The sequence below is a fragment of the Gopherus evgoodei genome, chromosome 6 (genome assembly GCF_007399415.2).
Source record: "Gopherus evgoodei ecotype Sinaloan lineage chromosome 6, rGopEvg1_v1.p, whole genome shotgun sequence".
NCBI classification, from domain to species: Eukaryota; Metazoa; Chordata; order Testudines; family Testudinidae; genus Gopherus; species Gopherus evgoodei.
The window spans coordinates 107,034,680-107,047,813 of record NC_044327.1 but is presented as its reverse complement, the minus strand read 5'-3'; the positions used below and the strand labels follow the sequence as shown (position 1 = coordinate 107,047,813).

Genomic DNA, 13,134 nt, shown 5'->3' with positions numbered 1-13,134 from the left:
GCGTGCGCACACACACACACACACACACACACACACACAGAGTTATGGAAGGATGAATGGCAATTCTAAATTAAGGCTGCACAGTATTGTGAATTGCACTTAAAGAAGGTCTAAAACCCAGTTCACACTTTAAAGATTAAATTTAGCCTCCAAACTTGGCACAGTAACTTCATTTTTTTAGTAAAATATTTCCTAACTCTAGTAGAGGAAATTTTAAAATGTTCCCTTTCTCAGAGTTAGTGAGGTTCTCCGAGTGAGGAATAGATCCACACACAGAGCTATAGACGTAATTACATTGTTAGAGTGAGTATTTACATGTGAACATAATGAGAAGAAAATTTTAAATACAGAATGTAATACTTTAGGTGTAAGCATAGAAACAAATTGAAAGAGAACAGAATAAGCTTTAACTCCTCTGGTGTTTTAGTTTCATGTAGGGGGAGGGGGAACAAACCAGAAGGAACTGATATTGCCAAAACTTTGATCATTTAATGATTTTTCTCTGCTATAGTTTAATGTTCATAGGATCTATATAAATTATGTAGTTTACTTAATACCTTTTATGACCTTCAGAACTGGTCATGTGCAAGTTGAATTAGAAATCATGCAGTCTAACTTTCTGTGTAGGACTGATGAGGATGTGTCTAAGCAAAGATCCCCATAATCACACATGGTATTAGGTTTTATCCACGGATACTGTTTTACACCAAACTGTTCAGAAGAAATTTGTTCAAGCCAGTAAATACCTTGTGTATTTCCCTAGCAGGAACTTACAGTTAAGACATTTCTGATCCAGTAAAGAAACTGAAATGAAAGGATTGAAGTTGGCCAGAGGATATTTTTGGCAAAAAACAGTGCTGAAGGACAATATCTGAAAATCTGCCCCAAGGGCTCTAAAGTCAATAGCTCTAGGTTGAGTACGTTACCACCAGTTTATATCAGTGATAATCTTGGTTCTCTTCTCCAAAATCCTCTCTGACAATAGATGGTTTAATTATTTACATCTCTTCAGGATTAAACAATACCTATGGGTTTTTTCCCCCCTATACTGCTGCCAAATTCCCTCTCCTCTGAATTTAAAAAAAATAATTAAGGGTCTGTTCCTATTTTAGTTGAAATCAATGTCAAAACTCCCACTACCTTCAACTGGATGGCAGAAGAACGTACATATTAAGGAATAAATTCTGCTTTCACATATTCATGTGCAATGCTCTCTGAAGTCTTCAAAACTCCGTGCGAAATCTTGCAAAGACAGGTTCTCATATGCACTGACTGATTGATTCCTCACACATTTTCTTCTTTTGGCCAGGGTGGAAATACCCTGAGAAGAGCATTTCCAGTAGTATGATAGTATTCATGCTCCTAGGAAGTGCAAAGGAATATGATACCCATCCCTAATTATACCTCAATAAAATGCGAGTTTGTCTGAAAAGTGGATAAAAGAAGTCAAACATATAAATACAGAGGGGAAGAAGCTAAAAATTATCTACAGCACCATAGACAAAGAATTGTATAAACTTATATAAATGTATAGTCTGTATTAATGAAAAAAATCCCAGTGACTCAAAAATGAATCCATAAATACACAGAGATGTGCAATTGATTTCTGTCACAGACACGTGCACTGCTCTTTGGTGATTATGAGTCAGAAGACTGAATTCTGGCATCACATGTCTGGATGCACAGAGGAGACAAAGTATCTAATTGTTATGACTTTGATTATGACAGTGGAGTCCTTCCCACCCTCTTATTTATTCTTCTGTAAAATTGCTGAAAAACAATGCAGATGTGCCATCTGGCATAGAGCACTATCAGTAGTTGATGGCAGTGCAAGTGTTGAAGGACCCAAGGCAGCTATAGTTTATGACAAATCTAACAACTAGTCTTAAATGGAATTACAGCAGTGAGAAATTCATATGGTATCTGTTTGTTGAGAAGAAAATTCTGCCCCTTCATCGGTGGGTAGAGAAATTTTCCTGGAAGCAGAAAGAGGGGATGCAATGTGAAAATAGAAGATAAGTCTCTGCTCCACAGCCACTCTCTAAATACCAATGCATAATAGGCAAAGATAGAGTAGGCTAGAAGGGACTGAAGAATTCATTGCTACATCCAGCTTCAATTTTGAAATTGAAAAACTTTGTGAAAACAATTTTTGTTCTGTGCTGTTCATAAACTGTGCACTGTGAGTACTCAATAATCAAGCAGTATGACTGGCAAGTGATCGAATATTATTTGCTTTGATTGAACTGCATTACCACAAAACAAAAAAGTTTCAGTTCCAGTTGCAAAATTTACTTTCCAGAAATGTTCAGACAGGCACAAATCTTTGCAAAAATCCAAAGTGGTGCAAATACAGTGTGCCACGATGCACCCCTGTATTCACACCCTCCACATGATCACAATAATCTTTGTGCAAAGTATGCCTTCTGAGGTATCATTTGAGAACTCATGACTTGCTGATTAGTAATATCATGGTAAAATGTGTATATCAGCATTACGTGCAAAGTTTTAAAGTTTTATGATGTTAGACAAAAGTTTCTAACCATCGGAGGAGTGAAGTTCTGGAACAGCCTTCTAAGGGGAGTAGTGGTGGCAAAAGACATATCTGGATTCAAGACTAAGCTTGATAAGTTTATGGAAGGGATGGTATAATGGGATAGCCTAATTCTGGCAATTAATTCATCTTTGACTACTAGCTGTAAATATGCCCAATGGCTTGTGATGGGATGTTAGATGGGATGGGATCTGAGTTACTTCAGAGAATTCTTTCCTGGGTGTCTGGCTGGTGAGTCTTGCCCACATGCTCAGGGTTTAGCTGATCGCCATATTTGGGGTCGGAAAGGAATTTTCCTCCAGGGCAGATTGGCAGAAGCCCTGGGGTCTTTTTGCCTTCCTCTGCAGCATGGGGCACAGGTCACTTGCTGGAGGGTTCTCTGCACCTTCAAGTCTTTAAACCATGATTTGAGGACTTCAGTGGCTCAGACACAGGTTTGATACCGGAGTGGGTGGGTGAGATACTGTGGCCTGCATTGTGCAAGAGGTCAGCCTAGATGATCATGATGGTCCCTTCTGACCTTAAAGTCTATGATTCTGTGAAAAATGCATGTTCAAAACTCACGTAGCACCAACTTGGTGAAACAGACCAATCTTGAACAAAGGTGGGTATGTTTGTCTTAATTTGCATTTAATGAACTTTGGATTCCACTGCGAATTAGCAAGCAGAACAGAAAGAAAATGTATCACAAAAGAAATCTCTTCACTTATTTTGTCAGTTATTGATTAATTTGAATTACAACAATACTTTATAGCAGACTAGTAAGCATACTGCATTTTAGTTTGTAAAAGTAATGAAACCTTAGTCACGTAGAGCCTACACGATAGCATCCACAATTACACCTTTGCCGAGAGGTAGGAAAAGATTACTATTTTTTCTGCAGACTATGTGGTTTAGCGAAATATAGATTACGAAAGTTTTGATGTACGTGCAGTCATTGGTTCCTGAGTTTTTCAAATTACTGTATCAGCTGAGCAGACAGGCCCAGATTCTGCATCAGATCCGTTTGCAGGCATTTCCTTCTGAAGTCAATGTGACTTCACAGAGGTGGTTCTAAAATGTAAGATCAGGGCCAAAAAGCAAGGTTATATTAGCCATTGCCCACTTGTCTTACATGCACAGATTTATAGATTGCAGGGCTAGAAGGTTCTATTGTGATCAGCTAGTCTCACCTCCCATACAACACAGGCTATAAAACTTCCCAGAAATAATTCCTAAAGTATTTCTTTTAGAAAAACATCCAATCTTGATTTTAAAATTGTCAGTGATGGTGAATTCACCATGACTCTTGGTAAATTGTTCCTATGGTTACTTACTTGCACCATTGAAAATGTATGCCTCATTTCCAGTCTGAATTTATCTAGCTTCTACTTCCAGCCATTGGATTGTATTATGCCTTTCTTTACTAGATTGAACAGCTCATTATTAAATATTTGTTCCCCATGTAGATATTTACAGACTGTTATCAAATCACCCCTTCAACCTTTTGTTTGTTAAGCTAAATCGATAGACTGAAAGAGCTCAAATCACTATAAGGCATGTTTTCCAATCCTTCAATCATTCACATGGGTCTTCTCCGAACTCTCTCCAATTTATCCACATCCTTCTCAAATTGTGGGCACTAGAGCTGGACATCATATTCCAGCAGTGGTGGCAAGCTTGAATCTGCAATGGGTCTTGGTCAGTAGGTTATGCACATATGTTCTAGAGTGATCAGAAAAGTTTTCCTAGCAGTGAAGGCAGAAATGCATACGGCACATATCAAATCTTACATAACAAAACAGTAGTTACAATGTAACAGTGAAGCTTTCTTTGACCCATTGTTTTGTAAATTACTGTATATAATCAAGTGACATTTCTTAGTTTAGCTTTAGAATTACCTGACAATATAATGATTTTACTCTGGAATAAGCAACAGTTACACAGAAAACATTGCTCATGCTTACCTCTACTACAGTTGTTTTGGCAGCTTTGCACATAGGTTGGTTGAAGTTTCTTGCAGTTTTCCTATCACAGAAAAAGAGAAAATAATCAACAGTAAGAGTAAAATTATAAGCATATCCATTTCAGAATTAGGCTATTACAACATGTTCCTGTAAAATAACTGTTTTCTTTCAGACAGCTGTGGATAAAATTGCTAGCAGAAGAGGGGAGAAAACCATAACAGCATTTTATAAAAAGCATATGAAAATGTTACATTTTGATAAATCACATGTTCTTTACAAGCAGCAAAGAATCCTGTGGCACCTTATAGACTAACAGACGTTTTTGGAGCATGAGCTTTCGTGGGTGAATACCCACTTCTTCAGATGCAAGTGTGTATTCACCCACGAAAGCTCATGCTCCAAAAACGTCTGTTAGTCTATAAGGTGCCACAGGATTCTTTGCTGCTTTTACAGATCCAGACTAACACGGCTACCCCTCTGATACATGTTCTTTACAGCTTTCCATGACATTTAATGGCCACATTACTTTTTGCAATTAAATATTCAATTGATAAACTCACTTATTTAATTGTTCAGAGTCAACAGCAGTATGCTCTGTACAATATTCCCCCTGATTGCACTAATGCCTGTTGGATGAAATTCACTCCTGTGCAGAGGACCAGCAGGAAGCCTATAAACCACTAAGGTCCCACGCATGACTTCAAAACATCACTTATGTGGCACATGGGACTCTCTGCCATGCTAATCCTGGGACTTTCTCAAACCAAGCCTGCCAGCTGTGACAAATTTCCCTATGTATTATTTTTGTAAAGTGGAAAAATGGCATCTAGGGAGTAAGACAAAGAAATCAAACACTTTCCCTTATGACTTTATCAGAACTCGAACCCAGATCTTACCAGAAAGAAAGAAAAATCTATTGTGCCACCTCCACTTGAGATGTTACTTTTCAGAAAACAACACTTCCTTTGCAAAATTTTGGGCTATAATACCAAGTACATTCTACTTTCGAATGCAGTCAATAAAATTCTGCAGAAACTTTTTTCCATCAAAACCAAAGTGTTTCAATGAACATTTCATCAAGAAAGTTTCTCAGGTCCAGAATGGAAATCAGAAACAGAAAGAGTCAGTCAGTCTCCTTCTCTTTAGCCCAGTGTACATGTCAGACCCAGGTTCAAAGGCCCTGCTCTGTCCAGTTCAGAGCAGGAACTTGACTCTGAGTGTTTCACGTCCTAGCTGAGAGCCCTAAATACCAAGCTATTGGCTACTCTGGAGTTTCTCTGTCTCTCTCTTTCTCTCTCTCTCTCTCATTTTTGAAAGTTCTTGCTTTTGTTCCACACTGAAATGAAAACAAATTTCGAAACCTTGCAATGTCTGGCAAAAATTGAGTTGTTTTCTGGCCAGCCTTAACTTCTAAGTCTTTACTCCTTGTCTCTTCACCCTATTGTTTTGTGCACATCACTTGCTTTTATCATGCTGAACTTTGGGCTTCCACTGCCCCCTCCTGGTTTATGTTGTGCCAAATGCCTAGATGTAGCAAGCACGACAGTTTCTTTCTGGTTTCTAGTGTAGTACTAAGATGGAGTGAAAACAATTTAACAGTCCAAGGCCAAATAGAACAATTTCCATCTCTGTATTAACATTAACCAGCAACTATAAAATCTCTGGAAGAGACTAAAGGAGAAAAAAAGATATTTCATCTCACAGCATCTGACAGCAGCATGTAGAGTACAGACACTGCATGCTCAGCTAGCAAGGGTATCAATAGTAGCATAGGCAGTGAGGCATAGTTTAGGTGAATAGAGTGCCCTATGTTCCTGAACCCTCAGGTATACATCCTACATGGCTCTCTACATGCCCACGCAATGCCTCCCATGTCTACACCACTCTCCAGCTGCTGGAGCCTCTCTCTGGTGCCTTCCCAATGCCAGAGCTTTTCGCCAAGGCACTGAAATCTACACATCGAAATGAGTGTAACTGCGTAACTAATGTACTCTACATACCGCTGTAAGTGTAGACAAGGCTTAAGGAAGTTGCCAAACTCATTTATATCTTTTACTGGACCAACTTCTGTTCGTGAGAGAGATAAGCTCTAATCAAAGACGCTGGTCCAATCACAGATATTACCTCAGCCATCCTGTCTCTAATATACTGGGACCAACATGGCTACAACAACACTGCATACAATCTCATTTATGTAAGTTTTTACACCTGTGAAACTATCGATTTCAATGGCATTACTCCAGATTTATAGCAACATGAAATCAGAATTAGACCAAAAGTCATCTTTCAAAAGGTTCACTCATTGATCCATTGAAAAACTGAGGTTTTACAATAACTTTCCAATGCAAAATACCATTGAGATCCTTGGGTTTCCAAGGATTTTCTAGTGATGTAGTTTGATTCCCCATTAATTTTATTTAATATTTCCAGATTCTGAACAGCATTCCAGTATCAGTGCTTCTATCTGGTTCTAACCATTTGAATAGCACCGATAGTAACCTCTGAGTCTCCTTGTTATTGGGAGAGATTGATGCCAATAGTTTGGAGACCAAAGAAAGGTTTGTGATGCCAGTAAACTAACCCATATTTTTCTAGATATACTTAGACCCACCCAGCTCAGAAGGATAACATTTATGTTGCAATAAAAATTCCTTTTATTAGGCTTGCTATTTCAGTCTTTGCCAAACTTATCCTGTTAAGTATGCTAAAAATAATCATGTCTGATAATGGTGAAGTGGTAACATTTTTAAATAGTGAAATTAAGGGAAAAACTTAAATTTGATTTTGCCAGAATTTTAATGTTTTTTTGTTTTCAAAATCTGATCTGGAAAGTAATATTTTTACATAATAGCATTACATCAATAGCAGTCTGATAACATAGGCATTCTTGTTGATTATTTGATCTAATTTCATTAGAATCTGACTAATATAAACAGATCAATTTTCTGTTAACCTTCTGTATGAAAGCTTTATTATAAACAAATCTTGAATAGCAACACACAACAAATGCATCTCAAGTATTAAGTGTATTGTCGTCCAGGTGGTCTTACTGAAGTCAATGGGAGTTTTGCCATGAACTTAAAATGGGAGCAAAGTTTCCAGGCAAACAAACAACAAGCAATATTAAGCACAGACATGGACAGACAATAAAAAGCATCTTAGTTTTAATATCGAGGTATCACATTTAGCAGGGAAAATGTTTATGTGCTAAAATGTACATTGAATTTGGGGAGTCTTGTCACAAAAAATAAAAAGCTAAAGAGAAATTTGAAAATGGTATCTGTCACGTAAAAATTAGATGCAATTCAAAGGTTTCACTCCAAGAAATCAAAAGTTTTCCAATATCACTGTGGGGAAAAAGTTACGTTCACACAAATACTAATACAGTCACATAAATAGCTGCAGTGTGTTAAAAGCTAACAAAGTCAGGTGTTGCCTATGGGCTTGAACACTCAGCCTCATATCCCCAGCTGCTATGTAGCTTGTAAATTCAGTTACTGCACTTGCATACACATGCATAGTGTCCGATTTTCACTAGTTGTGTGGAAATACACATATACATATAGGAGTGCACAAGTGAGCTTTAAAAACTGAATTGATAACATTCTTTTTCAGACAACGGTTTCTGCAGTACACGTTCATTTGCATATCTATAGTGGGGAGACTCACTGATCATACCAACTTGAGTTATGGGTTGGATTGGCAGATTTCGATTTTATATATAATTACGACAGATAACATCAATGTTTGATACTTTTTTTATTTTTATCAATTTAATTTTTCACAGTTGCAGAAAATTGAGAGGGCAGACAATTATTTAACGATAGAAGATACCGAGATTCAAAAAGTTAAAGCTTGATAACCATTAAAAATTGTCAGCCTCATGTGCCAAAATAGACAAAGTTAATATCTTTAAATCAAACTCTAAAATAAGTTCTCAAGAGAATTGTTCTTATTTTACTGATCTGTAAATTTCAGTTATCATCACTGGGAATTTTTTTTTAAGTTTGTGCGAGTGTGTACGGTGAAATCCATGCTTCCCAACAAAAATCTAATTCTTCCAACTCTAGGTTAGAGGCTCCTTGTGAGTGACATATTACAATCTCTGAAGATGCAGAAGGGCCTTAAGGTAGCATTCTCTAGAGGCTTACTGTTATAGGCACGGACCCAGACCATACACTGTTTTTTTACCTTCCTGAACTGCCAACTTCCTTAAACTTATGTCAGACACAAAGCTTCACAAAGGATGTTAGTAGTGGAAGCATCTTCCTCCCTCATCCTTGTTTATTGTCCATATATCTAAAGCAAACATTTTAAAATGTCCAGGGTAGAGCATAGCTGTTAAGGTCATCTAGATAACAAGCAGACTCAACAGGCAAACACATGCCAGCCAAATCAACAAGTCCATTCTCCCAGTTTTGAAATCTAAGATGCCTCAGTGCATGTCAAGAGCAATCATCATGAAGGCAAAACCAGTTGCAGCTTATAAAGGCCCTAAACAACTTGCATCCAATCTGTACACAATGGTGTTTAAAGTCATGCCATAGGCTAAATTCACAAGTAGCAGAGCTCCCTGAAAAATGGGTCCTTGTGCTGGCGTAACGCATAGCAGCTCCATGTTTACGGGGAGGACCAGCAAGGGCCAGAACAGCACCAAAACTGAGTGGTATTGGCTAGGTTGGTGGCTTAAATGCAGCAGGGCTTGTGAAGACAGGAGGTGGGGCTGGTAGAACAGAGGAAGCGAGGATGATAGCGTAGAGAAGGCAGGGTTGGTGGCACAGAGGGAACTGGGATTATTTAGTCTGTGGAAGAGAAGAATGAGGGGGGATTTGATAGCTGCTTTCAACTACCTGAAAGGGGATTCCAAAGAGGATGGATCGAGACTGTTCTCAGTGGTAGCAGATGACAGAACAAGGAGTAATGGTCTTAAGTTGCAGTGCGGGAGGTTTAGGTTGGATATTAGAAAAAACATTTTCACTAGGAGGGTGGAGAAACACTGGAATGGGTTACCTAGGGAGGTGGTGGAATCTCCCTCCTTAGAGGTTTTTAAGGTCAGGCTTGATGAAGCCCTGGCTGGGATGATTTAGTTGATGACTGGTCCTGCTTTGAGTAGGGTATTGGACTAGATGGCCTCCTGAGGTCCCTTCCAACCCTGATATTCTATGAACAGGGAGCATAACCGGAGCACCTGGAATATCCACTCATATAGCAGCTCTCTAAGGAAGCTCCAACTAGCAGAGTTCCTGGGATGCACTAGTGAGAACTGACGTTTTCCTTGCTATCCAGAGGGCACATCTACCCCAAACCAATGAAATGAAATTCTCCTGTGTGCATCCTTGTCATAGCTGTCAGAGGAAGGAGTAATTTACACTCCCCTGGTTTAATCAGATCCAAATCTTGGATTAGTTGGTCCTCTTTAAGGCATTCGAATATTTTGGTCATTATCTTGGTAATGTTGCACTGTAATTGACATTGGTATCTATTAGGGAGACCAGGCTTGCTAGGCAAAGACTGTCTAGAACTTAGTCTGCTCAGTACATGTTTGGAGACAATTTGCTGCATTAAACAAAAATGCTGCAGACTACAAAACAAGACTTTTTTCAGCAATCCTGTCTCAATCCTTCTTCCTGGAAGACATGCTGCAGTTCAGCCATACGTTGTTGGGCTAAACGCAGGAATCAGTTGGTAAATTACAGTTTATATGCAGGAAGTCAGATTAGAAGATCACACTGGTCCTTTCTGGCCTTAGAATCTATTAAATATACCTTAATCCATCCTTCAGAGTGCAAAAGAAGAACACTTTCACTTCTGCCCTTAGCCTGAAGGCGAGCAACAGCCTAGATGGGTGGCAGAAAGGTGGCAAAGGCATAGGGGATCCACTGTTAAAATGTGGCAAACCCCAGCAAGCAAACTGCTCCTGTAGCCACTGAGTCACAGTCAAAATCAGAAATAGTTCAGTTCATTTAGAGTGGAGGTCATAAATCTCAGGGCAATAATGTGGGTGGAATGGACCCTCTTGGTACTGAAAACATGTCAGAATGGAGCATCAGGCCACACAGTAGGTAAAATAAGTCTACTCTAGTCTTTTGCAATTTTCCCTTGAGGTGTTCCTGGCAGGCCTCGGGATAAAAAAAATCAGAGTATCTGTAGTAGGACTGCTCTCTACTCTCAGGCTGAGGGATACCATTAGTTTACAATTAGGTTACTTGATCTGGCAATCTGCTAGTTGGAAATTTGCAGAAAGGAGCAAAGAAGATCAAATCTTGGCTGGAGGTATCCCAGGCCTGATACCATTTCCTAAACCAGAGATGTTTCCTCCTCTCCTCAGTTGCTGTCAAATGGGGAAGCAGAGCTTTCAGATTTCCTCTCCAAATGAAGTATTCCTGATATTAATGGTGCCTCAGGAATGTGGGAGGTATAGAAGTAAGGTGCAGGGAGCAGGAGGGAAAAAGGAACATACAATGGGAAGTGAGTAGCAAGAGGGAGACCGATATGATGCAGCAGAATGTGGAAAAGAGACAGAGAATGGAACAGGTATGTGATTGTAGAGAAAGAGGGAAAATGTGGGGGGCAAGCAAATGCTAGGGGAAAGATATGGGATTGGAGGCTGTGTGGTGCATGGAGGGACAGGTAGAAGAGACAGAATGACAGCTCCCAATGCCCACACCCCAGGGGGCAGGAGAAGGTAAGTGAACAGCCAACAGGGTTGCCTACATCTCTTTGTGTGTGCACATTTAAAGTTCAATACTCAACCAGAAACAATCACTCATTTGGAAGTGGGAGAGGGAGGGAAGCTTCCTCCTAGAGGCTCATAAATCACAAGGCAGGCAAAAAACAATGCCAGTGATTTAAATACCATGATTTTTAAGACAGACCAACAACTGCACGTTTCCTTTTGGAATCTGACTTTGTAAACACTTGGGATTTTTTGCACTCCTTATTTCCTCTAATATTTAAAAGGGGTGGATTACTTGACTTTCCAGTTTACTGTAAGAAAGTGCGCTCAGCTAGCACAACACTTACCTCTTCTTCTGTTAGCAGCAAAAAACAAACAAACAAACAAACAAAATGTGTTAAACATAAGCAAATCTCTCCTGTTTAAATGGAAGAGAAACCACAGGAGCAATACAGCTGTCTAGTCATACCTTGGTCTCAGACTGTGGCTAAAGTTGTGTTGCACAGTTCTTTAAGGGGACCTGGACATAACTCACCACCAGACATACCCATGAGTGTTTCCATCACAAAGGATGATATATAATGGCATAAAGTGTCTGATCCTTCACCAGTGAAGTCAATAGGAATTGAACCGCAGACTTCAACAGGTCAGAATTAAGTTTACTAGTTGGACTGCAGACTAAATGTAGCTGGCTCTTGTTGTCACCTGTGACCCTACCCAATATACTGTCCTTAATTTTTTTTTTTTTTAAATCTGACACCTTTATTCAAAAGTTTCAGTCTGTACAGAAAGCTACTATGTTTTCCAGGAACTGTTAGTGGCTTTTATCAGCCATGCCATATTTTTATCACTTTTTTTATTTTACAGCTGTTCTTGTATTCCTGAAAGCCATTAATATACACAATTATTTTTGACCTTTTATAGAATTATAATTTGACAGTAGGGCAAAGCAAAATGAATAAAAGTGAAGTCAGTAAGATATTCATTTGCCATCAAACAGGAGACAGGATTCCATTTCCCTTTCATATTGTTCCAAACTATTTTAGGATCCTCCTCCACTGGCAAACAGCCCATACCTGAAGATAACGTTTCCTGCACGATCAGCCTTCCATGCCTTCACAAGTGCAAAATCACCTGTAATTGACTTCTCCATAATATAGTGACGACCGTCAAACTCCCTCACCTGTAGGGAACAATAGTGCACTGCTGAGATGCAGGCATCAGCAAACAGACTTCTTATATAATAGTTATTCTGTGTGATTTATTTTACAGACAATTCAATTTAAACCTTCTTTTGCGTCTATATGTAGTTATGTCTTATAGCTCAAGTGGGTAATAACAGAGGAGCATGGGGAGGCAATAACTATAATTTATAGTTGCTATCGCTTCCCTGGTTAGGGAAACATAAAACTGTAATTCAGTAGCTGTTCCCACTGCGCCACCTACTGGAATTCAGCATGCATTATGCTGTACTTCCAGCAGCTCACACAAAATAACAGTTCCTTAGTGCTGCAGCAGTGATATTTACAGTTTGTATTCACACTGAGTGAAATTCATCCAGATGCAGAGGACCTGACCAAGGTCTAGGTGCCTCTTAAATCCAGTTTTGAGGGTCTAAGTGATACATAGCCCTCATGCAGTCATTTGGTACAGGGGTGAATTTCACCTATTGTTCTCTGAAATTATCATCTTTTGGTGCCGGGTAATTTGAAAACGTAACTCATAAATGGACCAAGAACCAACTATTTTAATAGCTCCATTAAATTAGATGCAACTTGTAATTAGCTACAAAGTTAGTTTCTATACTTATCATGCGAATAATTTTCCTGAATTATGACCTAACAGGGCTCTTAAAGCTTGTGCTAAATGAAGCGAAGCAAAGCAAAACATGGGATGTTCATTAAGGCAGAAACTGAAGTCTGGCTATGACAGTCCAGTAAAATTATCCCTAGATTTTA

General features: G+C 39.0%; 1 protein-coding gene across 1 annotated transcript in view; it reads right to left on the bottom strand.

The window, feature by feature from the left end:
* Positions 1-13,134, bottom strand: part of OXCT1 (3-oxoacid CoA-transferase 1) — a 146,215-nt gene that overhangs the window by 89,762 nt on the left and 43,319 nt on the right. The window contains exons 6-7 of the mRNA XM_030565871.1: positions 12,253-12,359; positions 4,501-4,561 (exon numbers count right to left, since the gene is read on the bottom strand). Of these exons, the coding sequence (XP_030421731.1) occupies positions 4,501-4,561; positions 12,253-12,359 (168 nt within the window). The remainder of the gene's footprint in view (positions 1-4,500; positions 4,562-12,252; positions 12,360-13,134) is intronic.